Source organism: Athalia rosae, chromosome 3 (genome assembly GCF_917208135.1).
Source record: "Athalia rosae chromosome 3, iyAthRosa1.1, whole genome shotgun sequence".
Lineage (NCBI taxonomy): Eukaryota > Metazoa > Arthropoda > Insecta > Hymenoptera > Athaliidae > Athalia > Athalia rosae.
In genome coordinates this window covers 19670191-19692138 of record NC_064028.1, presented here as the reverse complement: position 1 = coordinate 19692138, position 21948 = coordinate 19670191, and the positions used below count along the sequence as shown (strand labels likewise).

The window sequence follows — 21948 nt, the reverse complement described above, 5'->3', positions numbered from 1 at the left end:
TTACGCGCTCAAATTAAGCTGGGATGTCAAAGGCTGGGATTCAAAATAGATCAGTTACTAGTTTCGTCATTCGTTGTTATAACAACAAGGACCGATTGTATTTATTGACAATCATTTTTGAATTGCTCTTTAATTGTAACCTTGAATCAAGAGTTCCTGATCGTCCTGATGACCTTCGCAATTTTCGCGGGAAAATAATTGACGAAATTAAATGGCTAAAAGTATCAGTTTGTTTCTGAGTATGCCTTCAAGAAATTTAATAAGGTTTTGATAAATGTTATTTTTTAGAATTTTTGAACCAGGAAATTCCCCGAAGAGTGAAGAACAATTAAGCATTTAACCCCCCAATTATCTGCGTCAGCATTGACTGGGAATTCCGATATGATTACCCCCACGACGTTGAACGAATAACGGCCGTAGATAGAAAAGTGGGGAACCAGGTACGCTAGGCAAAGACTCACAATCAGGTGGGACGAAAGGAAAAGAGAAAAGGCTGAAAAAGCCCCGCTACCTTGACTGGTACGGTACTAGCCTGGCACCGAACCGCTCTTCCTCTTCAGAACCAAACCAGTTCCCTAGTGCATCGCATATCGCCGAATCTGATCGCAATACACCTTATTATTTTTCCGATATTCCTGTGGTACCTGTCAAACTGTTTTTCTCAAATTACAGTCTTAATCGGATGTCCTTGCACCGATTTTACCGTAAAATTCTCTCCTGATCGCATCATCACAAAAATCGGCGAAAGTCGCGTCACCGGAATTTGGAAGATCAGACATTAAAATTGGTCCCCCTACTCCAGGTGAGTTAACGTCGATATTGAAGAAAATTCTTCAAAAATATTTGTGAGCAGTAATGTATGACTTCACCTTTAGCCGCTTTCCTAGAATCATGCTAGATTTAGATTATGATTGCATCCCGTCAGACATCCTACAACTCCTTCTACGGCAATATTCAGATTCATAACAACAATGATATCAATAATAATAAATCACTTTTTAAATTTTCAGTGCTTAATAGGATAATGGACTGGTTATGGCCTCCGTTATTGTTAATACTGATAACAATTGGTTCCGGGACATCGTCGCCGTATGTATATTTCCATTACAAAAAAAAAATATCCATCAATAAGAAGTCTGACAACAATCCATGCAATCATTATAAAATGTGATTCCATCATGGGTTGTGTAATAATAGTTGGGAATACCCATTTTCTGAAGGATAGATTGATGTATTAGCGGGGATATTTTAAATCTATATTCATATAACATGGATCTCTTTACAAATTAGTTTCTGACCAACTACCTCTATTGATTACTGATTCATTATTATTATTTCCTTTTTTTGCGTGCAGCTATTATACTGTGGTAGGTCCCAAAATTGTGAGACCCAACTCCGAATACCATGTGGCTATAAGCACCACTGCAATATCAGCACCTTCTATCATTTATGTTGAATTAAACGGTGAATTGGAGTCTGGAGATTTGTTTAATGTCTCCCAGACTGTCACTGTTGAACCCTATCAGAATAGGATCATCAAACTGGAGGTTTGGAAATTTATGGAGAAAAACGATAATATTATGTGCTCAAATCCAATTTCACAGATTCAATAATTTGGAACTTCTCACAGATTGGAGATACAATACCTGGTATATATACGCTAGTAGCACAGGGTATCTCTGGAATAAAATTCTACAACTCCACGGAACTGCGATATATCCACAAGAGTTACTCCATCTTTATCCAGACCGATAGAGCTGTCTACAAGCCAGGCAGTAAGGTTCTTTTTCGCACGATTGTCTTGGACTCGAGATTGCGTCCAACAATAAGCAATGCTGAGCTGGATATGTACATAACGGTGATGAATCCGGAATTCTCTATACCATCTTTAGAAAAATAGTATTTCTATAATCGAATGAGAATATATTTATGAAATAGGATGGCCAAGGTAATAGAGTCAAACAATGGAAACAGCGCCTGGATAGTAAAGGAGTTTTTGCTGGAGAACTGCAACTCTCTGACTCTCCTGTGCTAGGGGATTGGAAAATATTTGTAAACATATTTGACCAAACGGTTGAAAAGCAGTTTCAAGTTGCTGAATATGTTCTGCCAAAGTTCGAAGTGACCATTGACGTCCCAAAACACTCCACTTTCAAGGCCTCAACCATCAGTGCTACCATTCGAGCAAAGTAAGTAGGCACGAACTACTTTTTATTTGCTGAAAAGTTTGTTAAGGAAATATTGGTAACCTCATGCAAACCGTTTCAGTTAATTTCATCGATCACATAAATGTTTGCAGGTACACTTACGGCAAACCTGTAAAGGGAGAAGCTACGATTACTGCATATCCAGATATATTTTCTGGCGTAATACAACCAATATTTCAATCTCCTGCTCGCAAAGTCGTTCCTATTGACGGAAAAGCAGTTGTTGATTTTGACATTGTTTCAGAATTAAGGTGATTTTGATTTTCCTTATTTCAACCAACCCAACTAAGAGATTTACATTTTTGAAAGGCTTAGACGTTTGATGTATTCGTTTAAACATTTCCAGGCTCACAGATGAATCTCAGAGGTCTATAGAATTAGAAGTTACAGTGGAAGAGGCGCTCACTGGACGCAGACAAAATACTTCCGTGCAGATGACTTTGCATAAGCATAAATATACAATGGAACTCATCAAAACAGCAGAGAGTTATAAGCCCGGTTTGAAATATACAGCGTTTGTGAGTACGAAATTTCGTCCGTGAAAAGAAAAACATAAAGAAAAGAAGACTTGAAATTACAGTGAACTTTTGATATTGTAGCTTAAACTGGCGTACCACGATGGCTCACCTGTTCAGGACCAAATCAATCCGGTGAATATCGCGTACGGTTTTACTTACGATCAAGCAAACTACACAAACATAACGAGAAAATTAGATGAACACGGGATGATACAGTTGGATTTTTACCCGCCATTAAATGACGAGGAATCAGTAGCTCCATTAAACATTGAGGTAAATTGAAACTACTATTATATGCAGGCAGGACAATGTCTACGTTTATACGGATTTAAGAATTGCGATTATTTTTACAGGCGCAGTACTTGAATCTACATGAATGGTTTTTAGCAACGCATCGAGCCGTTTCTCCCAGTGGGACATACATACAAGCTATCCTAAAAACAGAGAAGCCTAAGGTGTGTAGATAAGTTACTCGCAATGAGAAGATTAAGATAGGAGCTCGCAGTTAGTAGTAATAGTCATGGCTGAACTTTTGTTTTCAGGTCAATAGCGATGTTGTTATACAAGTAAATTCGACTGTCCCCTTAAAATATCTAAGCTACGAAATCATAGGCCGTGGAGATATCTTGAACGCAGATTCATTTCAAGTGACCGGATCCGTTGCTGAGTTTAGGTAAGAATGATACTTTTCTCCAATAATTTCAGGATCAGTTCGTTTTACAAAACTAATCTTTGATTTCTCTTCTAGATTCCTCGCAACTTATGTAATGGCTCCTACGGCTCATGTTGTGGTTTACTACATGCGGGATGATGGTGAAGTTGTTGCTGATGCTCTAGATGTTCATCTAGATGGAACCCTTCAAAACTTCGTACGTAATCGCTGTAATTTTTCAGTGTGTGGGTGTCATAGGTCTAGTGAAAACTATGATTTCTACTTGGAGCTCGTGCAATTATAACTATAAAAGGACCCACAATTCTGCAAATCAGTAATCGAATTCAACTTTGTTTTTTAGGTCGATGTAACGACTATTCCGGAGGAAACCAAACCAGGAGGAAGCGTCGATTTAATTATATCGTCAAAGCCCAATTCGTACATAGGACTTCTTGGTGTAGATCAAAGTTCCATACTTCTCAAATCTGGGAACGATATTTCTCGCGTCAGTTTTATGAATACACTGATAATGATGTCGAATACTTGGGGTCAAGTTAATTGAAGTGATTGATTATAATTTACAGGAACAAGTAATGACTGAGCTTAGATCGTATGATACGGACAGTGAGTTTTCGTTGGATGACTCAAGTTTTGGTCGCATGGCTTGGAGTCCCGGCTCATCTTCCGCTTATGAGGTTTTCGATGTAAGTATAGATTTCTGAAAATCTAATGTTACTGCAACGAATAAAGCATTGAGATAGGTTTAATGGGTGAATAACCTGATTTCAGAAAAGTGGAGTTTTCGCTTTGACAAATGGCTATGTTCACGAGAATTTTCCAATGAGTAAGTTTGTTCTGGAACCTGTTAATAAGCTTTACGTAATGGATGCATCAATTAATAGCTGACCCTACCTAATATGTATACTAGGTTGTTTCTCCCTTAGCCCCTATTTGAATAGTTTCTCAAATCAGCATAGATAGCCTGAGACGATTCATGACATTGCATGTCAAGTATGCATATTACCAACTGTAACTACCAAGCGATAGAATAACTTGAAAAACTTTAACTTTGTAATCGTTGTCTAACACAGCCCGTATTGCTTAGTATACTACAGATCTGAAATGGACGCAGTGATGTTTGAAATGGCTGTTCCAAGTGTTAGTCTACCTAGCCTGGCAACGGTCCAACCGGAGAAGCCGAAAGTACGCAAGAACTTCCCTGAAACCTGGCTTTGGCAAATGCTTGATGCTGGGTATGCCACTACCGATTGATTACTCTATAAGTTCGAGGTCTTGCATCACATCTTTCCGACCCTACAAATACTATTCTCATCTCATCACGTATAATCCGTGTTTCGTCCAATTTCATGGAAGGAAGGATCATTTTACCAATGCTAAAATCTTACAACAAGAAAAAATTTAGGGGAAAGCTATGCTTACGGTTATGGAAAACACTTGGCTAACAGCTCAATAACTTTCAACAACCAATAACAATTGGCTTAATTGATTAAAATAGCGTATAGTTAAGAGAACTATTATTATTATTGGTATTATTATTATTGGGGTGTCGGTCTGCGCATGGAGTAATGGAATATTACCAAAATACATCGTTGGAGTTGGATTGCAGGGCGGCCAGGAATACTTGGTGGTAGAATAGAGGGGTTCCACCCTGGTGCATCTACGCTAAGGCCAGACCTCGGCCCACCGGTAACGTACAGAATAGCGACCAGACCACCATTGGCAGGTCCCTACGCCTTCTCTCGCATCCCAACTCCTGTATGGAACAAGCCCCGTGTTTTCCCAATGCATGACATCTTAAACACCTGGCTTTTCGCAAATTTTTCTTCAGGGTATTTATTCAATACTATTCCTTCTTGCACGCTTGCGTACGTATTAACATACCGTCGATACGTACCCATGAATATGTTATGTTCTTTGCAATTTATAAAATCATCAACCTCGTGTTTGGTCTCACAAAATTTAAAATCAACTTCTCTAATAACAGGCCTGATGGAAAAACTGTCCTACGACGATCTGTTCCTGACACAATTACTTCTTGGGTTCTCACAGCATTTTCTGTTGACTCAGTTTATGGGCTTGGACTTATCGAAGCTCCCAGAAAGGTTTGCATCACCGATTCTACAACCGGTAGCTAAATCGAAGTAACAACTGGAATTTTCTTTCTCTGTGTTTCAGTTAAAAGTCTTCCAACCATTTTTCATATCTCTGAATCTACCGTACTCTATTATACGTGGTGAGATAGTTGCAATACCAATTGTAGTCTTTAACTACTTGGACAAGGATGTAACGGCAGAGGTAGTGTTAGAAAATGCTGGACAATTTGAGTTTGCTGAAATATCTAACGAGGTCCATGACACCCCGAGTGAGTATCAATTAAAAATTCATCAAAGTGCAGCTATTGACTACCATACAAAATCCAACATTTGATTCTGAATAGAACTGGAACTTTACCGGAAAAAAAGAATTGAGGTCAAGGCAAATTCTGGATCATCGGTTTCTTTCATGATTATTCCCAGAGACCTGGGATACATTATCATCAAAGCTACTGCAACTAGTCCTTTGGCCGGAGATAGCATAGAAGACAGGCTATTAGTCAAGGTGAAATAACCATTGATATTCAAATTATATTTAATTGGAAGGATTTGTACGATGTTATGATTTTCAGGCTGAAGGGGAAATCCAGTATAGAAATAAAGCAATATTCGTCGATTTGAGAAATTTAAAGTCATTTGACACAAACTTCACAGTGGACATACCAAAAAATGCTGTGGTAGGATCAGAACACATCGAAGTCTCTGCAGTTGGTGAGAAATCATTGTGCATATTAGAATTAAGTGGCCCAACAAATACTGTACTACTCAATTAATTATTTTAGGGGATATTTTGGGACCAAGTATACCCAATCTCGCTAATTTAATTAAGATGCCATTTGGATGTGGTGAGCAAAACATGCTCAACTTTGTGCCCAACATAGTAGTCATTAACTATCTCAAGGTAGGATTACAACGCCCAATGTTTTATTAATTATCTCTATAAAAAATCTTCTATTTTTCTGACAGAGTACCAACCAATTAACGCAAGCAGTTCAGAGCAAGGCTCTTAAATATCTAGAAATTGGCTACCAACAGGAATTGACTTATCGCCACGAAGACGGCTCTTTCAGCGCGTTTGGTTCATCTGATGCTAGCGGAAGTACATGGTGGGTTGAATTACAATCCCAAAGGGTATTGCATCGTGTTTATCAATTATGATATGTTCAACTCATTGCAGGCTGACGGCATTTGTGGCCAAGTCCTTCGGACAGGCTAGAGAGCACATAACGATCGAGGATCGGATAATAAAAGAGGCACTAATGTGGCTCACCGCTAACCAAGCACCCAATGGCAGTTTTCCAGAAGTTGGAAAAGTGAGCCATCGTGATATGCAGGGTGGAGCTGCAAAAGGCCTTGCTCTCACCGCATTCACTCTGATTGCCTTCCTGGAAAATCAGGTAGGCAAATTAAATTCTTAGGGAAAACCACAGGAATATCCAAAGCCCTGAGTTGATGCTATATGCTTCATCACTAGGATTACGTGGAGGAATATCGAAACACTATCAACAAAGGCGTGGATTACATATCTCGCAATTTGGAGGGCTTGGATGACGTCTACTCACTGAGTATCTGCGCTTACGTCTTAAATTTGGCCAAGCATCCGGATGAAGATAAAGCCTTCAGTGCATTAGAATCAAAGGCTATGCAAAGCGATGATTACAAATGGTGGGGTAAACCAGTTCCGACTGATAACAAAAACCCTTGGTATTCGCTACCTAGCTCTGTCAATGTGGAAATGACATCTTACGCAATGCTGACATACCTCAGGAGGAATATGGTAGCTAACGCAATACCGATTATGAAGTGGCTTGTCAGTCAGAGAAATTCAGATGGCGGATTTGCCTCCACCCAGGTTTGTAGATTTAAAAAGTTGAGCACACAAAATTCTCTACTCTGCAGTCGTATTGTTTTATATAATTGGATTTTTATTGACAGGACACGGTGATCGGAATTTACGCCTTGGCGAAATTAGGTGAGAAACTTTCATCAAAAGACAATGACTTTTCAATCTCTTTTACCTACGAAGGAGGAGGACAGAACACCATAAACATCAATTCTGGAAACAATATGATTCTCCAAAAACATATGGTGAGCATTAATCGTTTGAATAGTAAAAAAAAAGTCCTTATTGTTTTTCTCACCGAAATGTTCGCTTTGATCAGCTACCCAGGAAAACTCGTCAAGTTAATGTACACGCCACTGGAACTGGGTTTGCAATAATCCAGGTTTCCTTCAACTACAATCTTAATGTCACAGGTGCTTGGCCACTTTTCACCCTAGATCCACAGGTGGATAAAAACTCTAACGAAAATCACTTGCAGCTTTCAATCTGCTCTGGGTAGGAAGAAATTCATATTTGATCCACTAGACTTGGCTTTCCGACTTAGATGGTATCTAATCAGTCTGAATTACGTCCCGCTCTTAGATTTGTAGCAACGAAAGACGCAAACGAGAGCAACATGGCTGTAATGGAAGTTAGTTTACCGTCCGGTTTTACAGTCGATGTAGACTCTTTGCCGAGCTTGGAAATATCACAGCATGTTAAACGCGTGGAAACTAAAAATGGAGACACTATGGTCGTTTTATATTTTGATAAGGTAAGTTTCTGATGAATTTATTTGAGACAATTGTTTTACCGTTACGCTGATAATAATCCAATCGCCCATTTTAGATGGTCAGAGAAGAATATTGCCCAACGGTTTCCGCGTTCAGAACGCACAAGGTTGCTAAGCAAAAGCCAGTCCCGGTTTCAATCTACGATTATTATGATTCGAGTAAGTATTTGAGTAAGTATTCCCGGTTACTCGGATTTCGACAATGTTAATTTGAAATTCCAGGCAGAAGAGCGAGAGTCTTTTATGAACCAAGAGTAGCCACACTGTGTGATATTTGCGAGGGTGAAGACTGCGAAAATTTCTGTGAAGGAGCAATTGGAAATCGAAAGAATAGCAGTGACGGATCTGCACCTGATGGCAGCACGCAATTGAGGCTGTCGTTCGTCGCGGCATTGTTTTCTATCATTTTGATCAATATTCTTCCAACTATTTACTAAATTTTAGGGATACGACGGGGTATCGTCCGTTATAAAAATCTCAGAGTTATGGTATATTACGATCAAAAATAACCAAAGTGCTTAGTAGGTATAATAATCTCTTTGTCGTGGTTAAGACATTCGATATTAACATTTTTATCTGTCCTTTTTAGATATTAATAAACAAATATATTATAAACGGAGTGGTTTAACAATAAAGTTTAATTACATGTTGACATCCCCATTGCATTTTGATCTTTTGCGAGATGGGACTATGAGGAATGTATAACACTGAACGAACTATCATACCTACATATGTGCATGTTTTTAGAAAGAAAGAATTCCGAATGCTGATTCATTGAACTGTATGTGGATTTTATTCAGTCTTTTTTTTAAAGATTTTCTCTCTAATATACGACATTAGTTTGTTCTTTTTTAAAGGCTTGAGAACCAACCTTTTGGTGGTGATATTGTGAAGAGGCCCGAATGCTAATGCTACCGCTGTACATGCCAGGCAAATAACATTGTAAGGCATACTGAAGTCCGGCGTAGGCAAACTGACCAGTAAAATTTCAGTACGCAACTGCACCAGGTAACCATCTCTAGAGGCATTGAAGCTACAGTTAAAAGAAATATATTAGTTCGTAAACTAAAATAAAGACAATTGTTAAAACAGGACGACTCCAAGTAAATTATAGACGCACCTTGAGGTAATAGTGGTTCCATCCTGGGGCAAGGCAGTATAATTTCTGGCAGCAGGTAACATAGAAGTGATGATCGCGGGGCCCATGTAGAAGCCATGATTTGCATCAGGAGGATATTCCTGCCATTTTAAGAATAGGTAATCTAGTTCTATAGAGAACTCTGTTACAGAACGAGCCGGCAAACGAAGGACTAGCTCCAGATAATAAGGACGTTCTCGTTCTTTGCCAGGCACATAGCGCCTGATGACTAAATTGAGGAGGAATTTTATTAGCGACGTCGGTTGACAAATAAAAAATAAAAATCGATTTTACTTACGAGGTTGCAATAGTTTTCCCTGGCACTTAATTTTTATGGTATGAATATAGACGGGAATGAACCAGGGAATATTTTCGAGGAGAACGACATCCAGTGGCTTCCAATAGTTGTTGTGGAGTTTTGTAACGAGCCCACCCCTCTCTTGGCCATATCCTACAAAAGTTAAGGGTGATTCCATAATTTGTAGAAACAAACACTTAGTTACCAATTGAACATAAAGTCACCTCAGCTGTTCTAAGGACTCACCGACTATATATCTGTTGGCAAAGAGCATCGGTGGAACTTGCACCCCGTAAACTTTGGCCTTTGTGTGCACAACTGCGATATTAAACATCCCAGTAGCTGAGTGAGACCTCACATCGTACATAGCGATCTTATTTTCCTGACCCCCTCGTAGGCTGATCAGAGTTTCTGATGGCGGAGGGACTAGCTGATAAGAATGAGATGTTTCGTTGTTTGTCACATCCACATAGATACGACTCAAGCTTGCCAGCGGACAAGCACTTCTCAACCCCAGGCCAAATAGTTTACGTATAGACCAGTCCTAATGATAAATTATGAACAAATGTTATTGAGACAGGAGCGTGAATCAATTTTTCCCTCGTATTGACTCTCAAGTACAAATAGCATACAAAACTATGTGGTCAATGAATACCTGCGAGTCACTAGTCATGGTATCGTAGACAAGTGAAATTGTTTGTTGAAGCTCTATGGATGGTTTGTTACAAGCAGCGTTCCCACATATTGGTCTAACATGCACTCCAATCGAATGGTAGTTTGTGTTGTGGATGTACGCGGAATTCAGAAGAGTTGCAAGACCTTTCTGATGAATGAAATAAGCTTCAGTTAGATGGGAATTTTGTTTGATAGACGGTTTGAAAGTTTGATATAACATTGTTATATAAAACCTTAGAGTCGCAGGGGAGCAATTTTTTAAAAGGAGTCAAATTTTCTGTGCAGACTATCTCTCTTGGTAAAGAGGAATAACGAAGTAGACTGGAGTTCACTATTTGATGGACAACGCCGTCAGGTCGAAATGTAAACTCAGGCATAAGGCTATTTGATATGTCCACGAAATTCAAGGAGGCACATAACAAGCCTGCGAGCGCATTGGTAAGGCTTATCCAATTTTCGTCAATCCTGAAGCAAAGATGTGAACCACTCTTTAACATTCTATGAAACAATGTATAAGTGTGACTTTTTACCTAATTAGGAATCTTACTTTACATCGTTGTTGAACCACGCATAAACTTCTGCACCAGAACCTGCGTCATGAAAGGGATATCCCCATTTTTCGTAACGCCATAATCCTTCTGTTAAACTGACATGAAGCTCTCTGACATTGTGACGTCCAATTATTTCACCCAGACCACGGGGAAACAGATGTGCATGCTGGACTGGTAAAAGAATGACGTTCATAGATTCGATTAATTAATACCTAATAATGATTGGGATGACAGGGCCCAAGTGATCAGTGCTTCTAACAGTAGGTTAGTGAACATTCGATAATTCTTGTATAGCAAATAGCGTAAAGATGATTGAAAAATTTTACATGTTTCAAGTTCGATGTCAGCTTCCCAAATAGTTGTAAATTGAAAATGTGCGTAAACGTGTCCGCTGGGGAGCGGCTTAAGCATTAGTTCTTCATTGAACTCGTCTTTTATGGAGTTGGGAATGCATTGAACGAAACTTATCACCCCAATAACCGTTGATATCAAGCCGTACAAAATGTGCATTACTAATGAAGTTCGCGAAAATACGCGTAACACCTCAGTAATTATTTTTCAGTCTTTCAGATTAAATACCAGTTTCCCATCGGTGACCCTTGCACATAGAACTTTAAATACACTATTCAAAAAGCTCTATGCCGATACTCCTAACTGGCCCGCTCCCCTGACACTCATAACTTTTTGTAGTGGGCAAAATTTAAAACATCTTGTGGCTCCACACAACAATTTGCGTTCGAAATTCGAAACTCCCTCGATGTTGGGGTCGGGCCACAGTGTCGGACAGTCCTGTGGCCGCTACGCGCTACGTTGGTCGATTTTTTTAGTTTGTTGTGGCCGCGTCCGTAGGTGAGTATTTCGATTCTTTCGCGTGTGCTTTATATAAACACTAGAGAAGAAAACGGCCGGCTGTGAATATCAAGTGGTGATAAGACGCTGTTGAATATTCTCTAGTAAAAATGAGTGCCGAAGAGGAAGTACTGAGAATTCAGAAGAAGCTGAATAAAATGTCGAGCGGCGACGGGACGGTGAGTCTGCAGTGAGTAAATTCCAGACGAGGCTCTCCTTGTTGTCCCGATTCCTCCGATTCTAACCGCTTTTCGAGTAGTTCCTCTCGTTTCGTAACTGGACACCCTCCCATTTAAGATTGGGCGGTATTACTTCGACGTCTGTGATATCCTCATCCATTGAGCTGTATCCTCTAGCCTGAATCTGCGGTTGTCACTCGCATGTTCGATCTCGGTTACCCCCTGCCCAAAAATATGCGCGGGTAGTTCTTTCCGCTCTACGGCCGCGTCTTCGTCGTTTTTCATTGCTGGCGTTTCTAGTGTATAGCTCGCAAATTCACATTAATCAATTACATTTATAGGGGCAGGAGCAGGCCTTGGAACTCTTAAAGGTACTACAAAAGCTGCGAGTAAACTTGGAGCTATTGACTAAAACAAGAATAGGTATGACCGTGAATGCACTGAGAAAGTCGAGCAAGGACGACGAAGTTATTGCCCTGTCAAAAACACTGATCAAAAACTGGAAGAAGTTCTTATCCGGTGAGCAGAATGCTGAAATCAGCGATTACTCAATCTTGGATTAGGTAAATTTTGCAGTAATATACTTGCTTCTTAAGGACCCAACAAAGATGGCAAGGAATCAAGTTCATCTAGCAGCTCCAAAAAAAAGGACGAAAAGGTGGACAAGGTGAAAGAAGAAGGGGATCCGAAAAAGGAAAAACCAGATATCACTGATAGCGGAGATTCAAAGTCACGGGAAGATAAAAGTGGTAGTAAGGATTCACAGAGGAAGCAAGCATCCTTTCCAGCGGCAACCACTACAGATGCAGTAAGATTAAAGTGTAGAGAATTATTGGCTGCTGCACTGCGGGTTGATGGAGGCGCAATCGAAGGGTGTGCTACCCCTGAGGAGCTTGCTGAAGAATTGGAGGAGGCGATCTATGCTGAGTTCAGAAATACTGATAACAGATACAAGAACCGAGTGAGACATTTTCTAATTCATGTGTTATCTATGTTTGAAACAATACCGTGGTGAAAGCAATAATGTTTTGTCAAAAAGTAGTTGCTGATGTGTTGTTCTGATCCTACAGATACGCAGTAGAGTTGCAAATTTGAGGGATGCAAAAAACCCGACTCTGAGAACGAATTTCTTGGTGGGTGCAATTACGCCCGGTCGTCTGGCTGTAATGACAGCGGAAGAGATGGCAAGTGACGAGATAAAGCAGTTAAGAGAGCAATTCAAGAAAGAGGCTATAAATGATGCGCAGCTAGCTACTGTCCAGGGAACTAAGACAAGTCTGTTGAAGTGTGGAAAATGCAAGAAACGGAATTGCACCTACAACCAAGTTCAGACAAGATCGGCTGATGAACCTATGACCACATTTGTCCTCTGTAACGAATGTGGAAACAGATGGAAGTTCTGCTGAAATAATTCGGTACTGCATCGCCACTTTTATCTTTTTAACAAATATATTTTCCAAGAAACTTTCAGCTTATCAGAATGTGGCATGGTAGAATTATGGTTGCTGAATATCAGCAGCACTTGCCACTTGCGAATAACTGGTTCTACAATTCATTTATTCGTAAACGACATTGATTTCCTGGTCATGCACATTCCCTTAAATCGAGGGCAATGATGCAAAGAATTTGTCAAATTTCCGCGTATCCCCAACTATTGTTTTGTGTTTGTCCTCACGCCACTGTTTCTTTTTGAAACTAATCGTAATCATGTTTTTCGATTTGTCGAGCAATCACGATAATATATTGTTTGTGTGTAACATAGCAGGCGAGTGCTGAATCACAGAAAACGAGGAAACTATGTTTTTTGATTCGCTGTAAATGTATTTTGAATTGCCAGGTCGTCAATGTATCTGTATCAGCATCTGTCAGCTTGAAAGAAATAAATTTCACGTCCTGGGTATTGTACCGATCGATTATGCAACAGTAAGTAAGATACAAAAACTATCTCTACTTCTAAGCATCTCTAAATAAGAATAATACTATCTAAATAAACCTGACTGATCAACTAAAACGATTTCTGGATTTGTTCCCATGAGAGCTTGACTCTCGGAAATTTAGCACAGTTATTAACGGTGCGAGTTCATCCATTTGAAAATTTGAAAATAAATAAATATGTAGCACAGAAATAATTTTTATTTGCAAATATGTACACATTTGGTATCACACTTCTGATTCACCAGAGACTAGTTTGAATCATCAGGTTCGCTTCTGCATATCACAGATATTCTACGGAATCTGGGGATCTTATTACCTTGGAACACTGATTCCTCAGAGCCTAATACTTCATGGTTGTAGTTATACCTGGCAGTGCCACTGAAAACAAGTTTATATTAAAATTTTGCATCTAACATTCGCCCTTTGGCAAATGTGATTATTCAAGAATACAGGTGATACCTCATTATGTATAGCGATCTCTGAGGGAGCAGAAAATCTTTGACACATTCATTGTCATGTTCACACATTCTAAGACGCATAACGCAATCGCTGAGTAGACTCAGTCCGGCTATTGTATCCCCACAAAACTGGAAATTTGAAAAATAAATAATTTCGCCTACAAATAAAAATAAAGGTTGATTTTTCCAGGAATCTAGCAGCACGCACACCAATTTAGGACATACACAACCATCACCATTCAGCAACTCCTACCCTGACGCTATCCACATGAGGTTTTATTTTTCCCTCAGCTGCAAGGTCCAGAACATGAACATGCCCTAGAAGTGAGGCTCCTGGAGGAAAAGCTTTCATTTGTACTCTGGCTATGATAGACGAATTTTCCTTGTTCCATGCGGATTTTTCTGTCTCTCTATATCCATGGATAGCCTGGACAAGAGTTCAAATAATTGGGAGACAACAGCTAAGGCAAACAAAATTGGAGAAGTCGAGACTTACATCATCCCAATGCGAAAACTCGTATCTTAGCTTCTTCATGTATGGCTCTATCTCTTGCAGTAGTGATTCCTCCTCTTCCAAAGTTATGAAGTCTGGAAAGACCTGCATAGTAGCGGATAGGTCTGCAGCCCAGTCTTTTGGGAAATTAGATGCCGATTTGGAAGATGCTGAGAGCGAGGTTAATCTTTGAAAAGAACTTGTGGTTCGAGGTATGCTACCCCTCAGTACCGTCATTAATCCCCCCAGCATCTCTTTTCCCTTTATTTTAAAACCGTCCGAATACTCAGTGGGCAAAAACGTACGTCCTCGTTTCTTACAGAGTAGACAGAAACGAATTCAGGGTGGATGTTCCTGATCAGTTTTGTGACAAACGAAAGGTTAAGTCTTTATCGAAATTTGAAATGGAACTCTGCAATCGCGAGAATGAGGAATTTTTCCTTTGATCTACAACTTTTGACAAGTTACCGGGTTCACGTTAAGAAGAAATGACGGCTTTCAATGTGCTAAATCGCGCGTTGAGGAATTGTTTATTCCGTTCACGGCCGCAAGTTGTACATACGTATGTACGTTTCACGTGAGTACGATAACCTAGAATCGTAAACATCTCATGTTCCCGCACTATTCCGAGATCCAAGGATATCTTTGAATTTCGTTCATTCTTCCCAGCCGTTTTTCAGAGAAGAAATCAATGGATAGTAAGTCCCTTGAGGATTCTCACCCTGCGGAGAATAAACCAGATGTTGTCAGAGAAGGAAAGGCAGAAATATTAGTTGACGGTACCAAAGTCTTCTACAATCCAGTGCAAGAGTTTAACAGAGACATCAGGTAGTTATCTGTTTTACATATCTTTGTTGCTTTAATTGCATCACGTGCAATCTTTATTCACAGTATTGCCGTTCTTTCACTATTCGCAAAAGAGAAACATGAAGCTAATTTGAAGGATTCAGGCCAGCATGGACTGCCGGCAGAAAGGGCTCTTCAAGAACCATGCATTGAGGGTAGTGTCAATAATGGTATCTCAATTTTGGAGGCCCTCTCTGCCACAGGATTGCGGAGCATAAGATATGCCAAGGAGGTTCCTTATGTGAGAAAAATCATTGCCAATGATATATCGGCAACAGCAGTGGAAAGCATAAAGAAAAATGTTCTACACAATAACATTGGGGGCATTGTGACAACCAGCCATGATGATGCAACGTAAGATTTCCATTATTACACTCAACAACTGAATTGAATAGGACGGTAACACCATTGATACTTTACAGGATGGTAATGTACTCTCACAGGAGGGTTCGATTTGATGCCATTGACTTGGACCCCTACGGTTGCCCATCCATTTTTCTTGACGCAGCTGTGCAGTGCGTTTCCGAAGGCGGTTTGCTACTTGTCACAGCAACAGACATGGCAGTTCTTGCAGGGAACTCGCCAGAAACCTGTCATGTTAAATACGGTGCTATTTCATTAAAGTCGAAGTCATGTCATGAAATAGTAAGTTTTTTGTAGCATTTTCATGTCACCAAACACGCAATAGAAATATTTTTGTCTTTTCTCATCTTAACTTCTGGCTAGTGCAACATAAAATTTGATTTTCAGGCACTGCGGATATTGCTGCAGCACATTTCAGCTCACGCCGGACGTTATGGTCGTTACATAGAGCCGGTACTTTCGCTTAGCGTAGATTTTTACATTAGGGTAGTTGTAAGGGTTTATACTGGACAGATTGTCTGCAAAGGAGTCGCAACTAAGCTTGGGCTGGTTTATCAGTGCGTCGGATGTGAAAGTGTAACAATTCAACCTCTAAGTATAACAAAGTCTAACAAAAAGTACGCCCTACCAAGTGGGCCACCAGTTGATAAGCTCTGCAAGCATTGTTATCATAAACACCATGTAAGCAAAGTTAATCATGAGTGATCTGTATAATCTTACTGATTATTAGATTATAACTCATTGAAACTCTTCCGTCATTTAGATCGGTGGCCCAATCTGGCTTGGCCCACTTCACCATCAGCCCTTTGTATCTGATTTACTTTGTGCTATTGAAGACATGGAGCTTGGAACTAGAAAAAGGATTGAGGGCGTGCTAAATGTGATTCACGAGGAACTAGAGACGCCGTTGTACTATGTACTGGATCGTTTGGTAATGGAATGCCCATTAGCGCTGTACCAATGATTTTGATAATTCAAGATCCATTGATGTTCGAATTAATCCTTCATTCTTTGTTCCATATTTAGATGTCCATTGTGAGGTGCGAAACCCCCTCAATGGTGAGTTTTAGATCAGCATTGTTGAACGCTGGTTACAAGGTCTCGATTTCCCACGCTCATAAGACTTCGGTAAAAACTGATGCCCCGAACGAAGTGATATGGGATGTAGTACGCGCATGGGAGAAAGTGCGTTCAATTCATATTTAGATATGATGTGAATATCTCGCCATTTATGACTGGCTTGTTCATGTTACAGCTGCATCCTGCAAAAAGGGAACGGTTTGAGCCCGACAGCCCAGCACTTGCTATTTTAACTTCAGAGTCCACAAGGGAGATATCTTTCGCACCGCATCCTCTTGCCAATCCACTATCCAGGCAGAAGGGATTGTCGAGGTTTCAAGAAAATCCTACAGCGTATTGGGGGCCTGGTACAAAGTCCACAACAATGTACGTGAGAAAGTCTTTTCAAAGATGATATGGAAGCTTCACAAGTTTCATTAGTAACGTGATAGGAATAACTATTCCAGGGTGCAAACAAAGGATTCAATATTGAAAAAAAAAAAAAATCAGAATAAGCACTCCAAAAAAAGACAGTCCAATCCATCCACAAATGAAGCTGAACTCGTTCAACCCATTGACTTGCAGGAAAGAGGTATCTCAGAAGATGATTTGACGACACCATCTCCGCAGAAACAGTTGAAAAGAGACTAATTAAGGAACGTATTATTAACATTACCAAGAGATCCAGCCTGTATATAACAGATTGAACTACATGATATTTTTCACGAGCTGTGAATAAACTTTTTAAAAATAAAAAAAAAAGAAACAAAAAGAAACAATAGATATTTTTCAGTCAAATCGCGCTCTTTCCTTCATCGCAACGTGCGAATTCAAATGAGTCAACTTCGCGATATATATTAGTGCATTTTTGCAGCACTTTTACCTGTAGGGTAAATTGTGCCGTTGAGTGTAGATAGGATTCCTATCTACACTCAACGATTGTGCTGGCTGACCACGGTCACCATGGTAACGCGATCACAACAGAAATGATCCAGTTGTTCTTGCTATCCATAGTACGTACAACATAACGTGAAAAATGAGTGAAGACATTAAATTCATCACTACCGAACTGAACAAAGTTTTGAATAGAAAGTACAATTTGATTTCCTTCGACGCTCTGACCTCTCAGGATCTATTGCAGGTGTAAAATCTTACTAGTATAAGTTACATGTTAAAGAACCTAAATTAATCCGTGCAAGGTTTTTAAATTTTCAATAGGTTCTAAGCGACGTTTTGGCGGATATTCAGCAAGATGGGCCGCCGCATGATATCAGAATTGAAACACCTGAGCAGAGTTCTATCCGCATCTTTTCAGCGCTCAGAATTCTAAAATATCAACCCCAGGGTGATCCTACATTGTTTAGGTAATTCATTGAACTATCAGGGATGAATCAATCTCAAAAAAGTGTATGAATGGATAGTAACCTTATATTTATCCACAGGCAAGAATTGGTGAAAGGCGAGCCACAAGCTATTCACGCAGTCCTAAAATGGTTGTTGTCAAACATGGATATTGTGAGACAAAGAGCGTACCTTGCTCGGTTTCTTGTAAAGGTTGTCAAAAAGTCACCACGTTTGTTCTCTATTGAAAAATCTGTCTATGCCTTGAATGTTATGAATTGATTTTTACTAACTGCTGTGACACGAATATACTGTATAATGACTATGCTTGCAGGTGGAGATACCTGCAGAGTACATGGGTGATCCTGAATTAACAGGATTGTATGAGCAGTATGGGAGATTGGTCGAAGAGTTCAAAGTAATTCACAAAGAGCGGGAATCTGGCAAAAAGGTAGAATTTAGACGATTTTAATTACACTTACGTTTATTGGGTATAACATGTTTACAAAAGGGTGGAGAAGCTGCTGCGGAGCTGAAGACAGACCTAGAAGCAATGGAGAAAGAGCGAGAGGTGATACTTGGTAGAGTTGAGAAGATGCGGGTGAGAGCAGAGAGTGCGCCGCAGCTCCTCCAAGTTGCAAGGAAGCTGAGAGTTGAAAGGGACAGGGAGCGCGAATTGGCATTGCAAAAACAGCAACAGCAAGAATCGATCGCCACGTTACAGGTGAGTTCTACATCCGTGGTACTCACTCCTTCTGAAAATTAATTCTTTTTCAATAATTTCCACGCTATTAGTCTTCCCTACAAAGGGCTGAACGCGAGCTGTACAATTTGAAGGAAGCTGGGGTAACACTCACCCCTGCAAAATTAATACAACGCTTGTCCGAAGAAGTAACTGTGCAAATGGTTATGACAAGAGAAAGATTGCCTGCAGAAATAGCTGATAAGAAAGCTCATGTTAATGCACTGAAGTTGGTCACCAGGTCTCCACAATTGGGACCTGACGATATACTTGCATTCAGAAATCGGTTGGACGTTGCTGCGCGGGAAGTACAAACTTTAGCTGAAAAAAAGGTATTGAAAGAGAATGATCTTTCCAGAGTAAAAACATAACACGATGCTGTAGCAAACTGGTTTTATTTTCCGTCTTGAAGGCTACCGCAGGCACAGATAAGATGGCACCATTCAGGCAACAGGCAGCAGCTGTTGCTGGAATGAAGCGAACTATATTAGACAAGCTTAAAAGATCAGAAGAGACCCTAGAAGAGTTGAGTGTTCGTGTGACCGAGAAAAGGGAGGAAGCACGGCAACTGGCCGAGGAGCCGACACCCAGGGGCGAAGATTTAAAACGGTACGTTGCTCATCTCAGAGCTAGGAGTGCTCTTTACAAACAGCGGAGAGCAGAACTGGCTGGTCTCAGAGCAGAAAGTGGGGTGCTCAATCGCAGTCTACGTATTTTAGAGACAAAGGTAAGAGTTGGCCGTTTATAACCAGTTTTTGTTTATGAATTTTTTTATAGAAACTGAACATAGGTTCGCTTTTTCACAACAAATAAAATCTTTCACTCTAACTAGCTAAGTCACGTCAAGTCTGATGTCAACTCAGCAACGACCAAAGCAGCAAAGACTTTACCAGATGGATTCACAGCCGAAAATGCTACTACCGCTAATGCAGAATTAGCAGGGCACATTTCCGAATTGAGGGCACAGCTTGTAATACTTCTCAATGGTACGTCATACAGTCGTCAACAATCCGCCGTCAATGTTGATAATTTATGTTTCTTAAAAATTTGTTCTGCAGAATTAAGACCACTCAGGCAGAGAGCTCAGGAGTTGGATGAGCAACATAGCAGAGCAGAGAAGAGTCATCGTTCAATAGAAGCCAACTTCGAAAATTCTATTGCTACGTTATCCACAGAATTGAATTTTTTACGCAGTAGAATAGAAGCCGTAATTCTTCTAGTGGCCCTATAAATTTTATAAGATTCTATTCGTCTATGAAGACTCCTAATTCTTTATCGCTTGATACCATAGGAAGTAGCAGAGGCTAAGCAGCTACGTACAGATGTCTCAAAATTGAAGATAGATCAAGAGAAGATTCAACATGAAATGAGAGCAAGTAGTTTTATCATGGTTCTGTTACAGCTAATTATAAAACTTTAGACTAAAATGGCGACGCTGATTTTAAATTGTTAAACAGCGCTACGCGAGTCCTGGCGGTGGACCGACTTTGAGAGATGAACTAAACGAAGCTATTCAGACAGAAGAGAAAAAACTTAGCATTGCTAAGAACGAAGAAGAAACGATCAAGCAGCAGACTATTACTAGCGAAGCTCAGATGCGTCTATGGAATGACTTGATATCGTAAGAAAGTACTTTGAATAAGATGTAATGTTCATGGCTGTAACAATCCTAAATAATTTTGTTTCAGAATTTATGAGTGCAAGCTGCAATGCGCTGAAGATAACAAACGAAGAGACGGTGTCGTGGTGCGAGGACAGGGCGCTGAGACTCTTATTTTGCAGTGATAAAACTGGATGATCTATTCGGTAATTAAATCAGCCATTTCAAACCATGTGACGGTTTATTTTTCATTCCAAAATTCCAAAATACTGAGAAATCTACGATATCATACGTACTTCTTTAATACTAAACAGGCGATAAGTGCCACAGTACTAAATGCAGCAAACTGTGCGTAACGAGCTGGACTCTTTGAGGTAGTTTCACCCTGAAAAAAAGAATGGCACAATTTACCATTGGGATTCTTACCTGCATTACTCCGTTTTTCATTGAGTAGTATGGCAAAGAATTTCCATACCATCAAAAATAGTTCCAAATTTTTCAGAGCTGATCTGGCATCGTGGATTTCACAAATCGTGGCCTCAATGGCCATTTCCAAAGCCTGGCTACTGTACAAGTTTTGATCACGTTCAATAAATGAGTCTATGGATGCCTTTTCCATCCGTAGTCTAGCATAGGCAATGAAAGCGTGCAGTAGAGCAAGATGCTTGTTGCTGTTTACAAGAGCATTAGAAAGCTCATCCAATCTGTGGATGAAATGTAATTGAAAGGGTGCTGACCATTATCTTTCCTTCCTTCATTAGTGCTGTAATTAATAACAGATTCGGCATACCTTTTCTGGGATGTTATGGTGGGACGACGTAATCGCTTTGCTAATGGAGATATTTGTTTGGACATATGATCTGCGAGCTCGGGAGTAGCACCTGCGACAGAAGTAAGTTAAGATCAATTGGCGCATACCTCAAATCGCAGACACAAACAGATGTGAGGCTACCGAGTAGTTTCAGGTCATCAATTGTCAAGTCGGCAAGAACTTCTGTCGATATATTCTTGTCTCTCATTTTTGGAAGAAGTTCCTTGGCGCCCATCCCGCATATTAAGATTGCGGTTTGGTTAGTGAGCCCTAAAGGATCTTCGTTGTTAATTCGATACTCTGTTAAATCCAAAACGCCGGGATTTGACATAACGCTATAGGTATTCGCAAATAATAGTTCTTTTAACGGATTCCTCTGTTCTCAGCGACAAACGATCATGTTCTAAACTTTAAAGTTTGCAACGGTGTTTTGCTTCAAATGGTCTAGGTAACCATCACCGTTGACTGAAGATTTTTAAAAATCACCCATAGATGTAGAGTGAC

At 40.0% G+C, this 21948-nt stretch overlaps 7 protein-coding genes across 17 annotated transcripts; 4 read left to right on the top strand and 3 right to left on the bottom strand.

Moving 5' to 3' along the window:
• Positions 1–371: 371 nt before the first annotated feature.
• Positions 372–8758, top strand: LOC105689855 (CD109 antigen-like). 3 transcript variants are annotated; one of them, XM_020854572.2, is made up of 29 exons: positions 372–519; positions 673–802; positions 1011–1089; positions 1355–1547; positions 1631–1858; positions 1939–2189; positions 2300–2458; positions 2554–2725; positions 2807–2998; positions 3079–3180; positions 3268–3398; positions 3474–3594; positions 3739–3882; positions 3962–4081; positions 4167–4221; positions 5005–5227; positions 5383–5500; positions 5574–5760; positions 5836–5996; positions 6064–6202; positions 6274–6392; positions 6458–6597; positions 6669–6888; positions 6966–7343; positions 7427–7579; positions 7654–7829; positions 7917–8088; positions 8163–8265; positions 8329–8758. In XM_020854572.2, exons 3-29 carry the CDS (start codon positions 1025–1027, stop codon positions 8541–8543), a joined length of 4437 nt encoding a protein of 1478 aa, XP_020710231.2. In that variant the 5' UTR covers positions 372–519; positions 673–802; positions 1011–1024; the 3' UTR covers positions 8544–8758. The 3 variants fall into 3 exon arrangements, with proteins under 3 accessions (XP_020710231.2, XP_012262613.2, XP_012262615.2); XM_012407190.3 differs by lacking the exon at positions 372–519 and having other exon boundaries at positions 526–802; XM_012407192.3 differs by lacking the exons at positions 372–519; positions 5005–5227 and adding an exon at positions 4483–4630 and having other exon boundaries at positions 526–802.
• Positions 8759–8876: 118 nt separating this feature from the next.
• LOC105689856 (GPI transamidase component PIG-T) lies at positions 8877–11428 on the bottom strand. The gene is made up of 8 exons (XM_012407193.3): positions 11095–11428; positions 10765–10939; positions 10451–10682; positions 10198–10365; positions 9789–10086; positions 9543–9695; positions 9227–9473; positions 8877–9139 (listed from the first exon to the last, which is right to left on the bottom strand). The coding sequence occupies exons 1-8, from the start codon at positions 11276–11278 to the stop codon at positions 8899–8901; spliced, it is 1698 nt and encodes a 565-aa protein (XP_012262616.2). The 5' UTR covers positions 11279–11428; the 3' UTR covers positions 8877–8898.
• Positions 11429–11544: 116 nt separating this feature from the next.
• Positions 11545–13922, top strand: LOC105689910 (transcription elongation factor S-II). 3 transcript variants are annotated; one of them, XM_012407289.3, is made up of 5 exons: positions 11545–11617; positions 11723–11796; positions 12138–12315; positions 12393–12757; positions 12867–13922. In XM_012407289.3, exons 2-5 carry the CDS (start codon positions 11728–11730, stop codon positions 13200–13202), a joined length of 948 nt encoding a protein of 315 aa, XP_012262712.2. In that variant the 5' UTR covers positions 11545–11617; positions 11723–11727; the 3' UTR covers positions 13203–13922. The 3 variants fall into 3 exon arrangements, with proteins under 3 accessions (XP_012262712.2, XP_012262714.2, XP_048508551.1); XM_048652594.1 differs by having other exon boundaries at positions 11569–11796; positions 12867–13211; positions 13634–13922; XM_012407291.3 differs by having other exon boundaries at positions 11564–11807.
• On the bottom strand, positions 13912–15009 carry LOC105689911 (alpha-ketoglutarate-dependent dioxygenase alkB homolog 7, mitochondrial). Its single transcript, XM_012407292.3, has 4 exons — positions 14686–15009; positions 14443–14616; positions 14191–14318; positions 13912–14109 (listed from the first exon to the last, which is right to left on the bottom strand). The coding sequence occupies exons 1-4, from the start codon at positions 14932–14934 to the stop codon at positions 13980–13982; spliced, it is 681 nt and encodes a 226-aa protein (XP_012262715.1). The 5' UTR covers positions 14935–15009; the 3' UTR covers positions 13912–13979.
• A 103-nt stretch (positions 15010–15112) lies between these two features.
• On the top strand, positions 15113–17726 carry LOC105689909 (probable tRNA (guanine(26)-N(2))-dimethyltransferase). 3 transcript variants are annotated; one of them, XM_048652583.1, is made up of 9 exons: positions 15113–15248; positions 15363–15510; positions 15574–15882; positions 15951–16173; positions 16279–16572; positions 16655–16822; positions 16918–17076; positions 17147–17337; positions 17418–17726. In XM_048652583.1, exons 2-9 carry the CDS (start codon positions 15374–15376, stop codon positions 17599–17601), a joined length of 1665 nt encoding a protein of 554 aa, XP_048508540.1. In that variant the 5' UTR covers positions 15113–15248; positions 15363–15373; the 3' UTR covers positions 17602–17726. The 3 variants fall into 3 exon arrangements, with proteins under 3 accessions (XP_048508540.1, XP_012262711.2, XP_012262710.2); XM_012407288.4 differs by having other exon boundaries at positions 15118–15259; positions 15352–15510; XM_012407287.4 differs by having other exon boundaries at positions 15119–15259.
• On the top strand, positions 17718–20865 carry LOC105689756 (intraflagellar transport protein 81 homolog). Of its 4 annotated transcripts, none has more exons than XM_048652578.1 (12): positions 17718–17844; positions 17889–18091; positions 18169–18314; positions 18393–18504; positions 18626–18742; positions 18803–19015; positions 19087–19365; positions 19446–19760; positions 19866–20240; positions 20325–20405; positions 20491–20654; positions 20722–20865. In XM_048652578.1, the coding sequence occupies exons 2-12, from the start codon at positions 17987–17989 to the stop codon at positions 20816–20818; spliced, it is 2004 nt and encodes a 667-aa protein (XP_048508535.1). In that variant the 5' UTR covers positions 17718–17844; positions 17889–17986; the 3' UTR covers positions 20819–20865. The 4 variants fall into 4 exon arrangements, with proteins under 4 accessions (XP_048508535.1, XP_020710232.2, XP_048508537.1 ...); XM_020854573.2 differs by lacking the exon at positions 17718–17844 and having other exon boundaries at positions 17853–18091; positions 19866–20019; positions 20092–20240; XM_048652580.1 differs by lacking the exon at positions 17718–17844 and having other exon boundaries at positions 17853–18091; positions 19087–19392; positions 19467–19760; positions 19866–20019; positions 20092–20240.
• LOC105689907 lies at positions 18758–21924 on the bottom strand. Of its 2 annotated transcripts, none has more exons than XM_012407284.3 (5): positions 21586–21924; positions 21424–21514; positions 21109–21337; positions 20930–21018; positions 18758–19046 (listed from the first exon to the last, which is right to left on the bottom strand). In XM_012407284.3, exons 1-5 carry the CDS (start codon positions 21773–21775, stop codon positions 19010–19012), a joined length of 636 nt encoding a protein of 211 aa, XP_012262707.2. In that variant the 5' UTR covers positions 21776–21924; the 3' UTR covers positions 18758–19009. The 2 variants fall into 2 exon arrangements, with proteins under 2 accessions (XP_012262707.2, XP_048508556.1); XM_048652599.1 differs by lacking the exon at positions 18758–19046 and adding an exon at positions 20692–20832.
• Between the last annotated feature and the right edge of the window lie 24 nt (positions 21925–21948).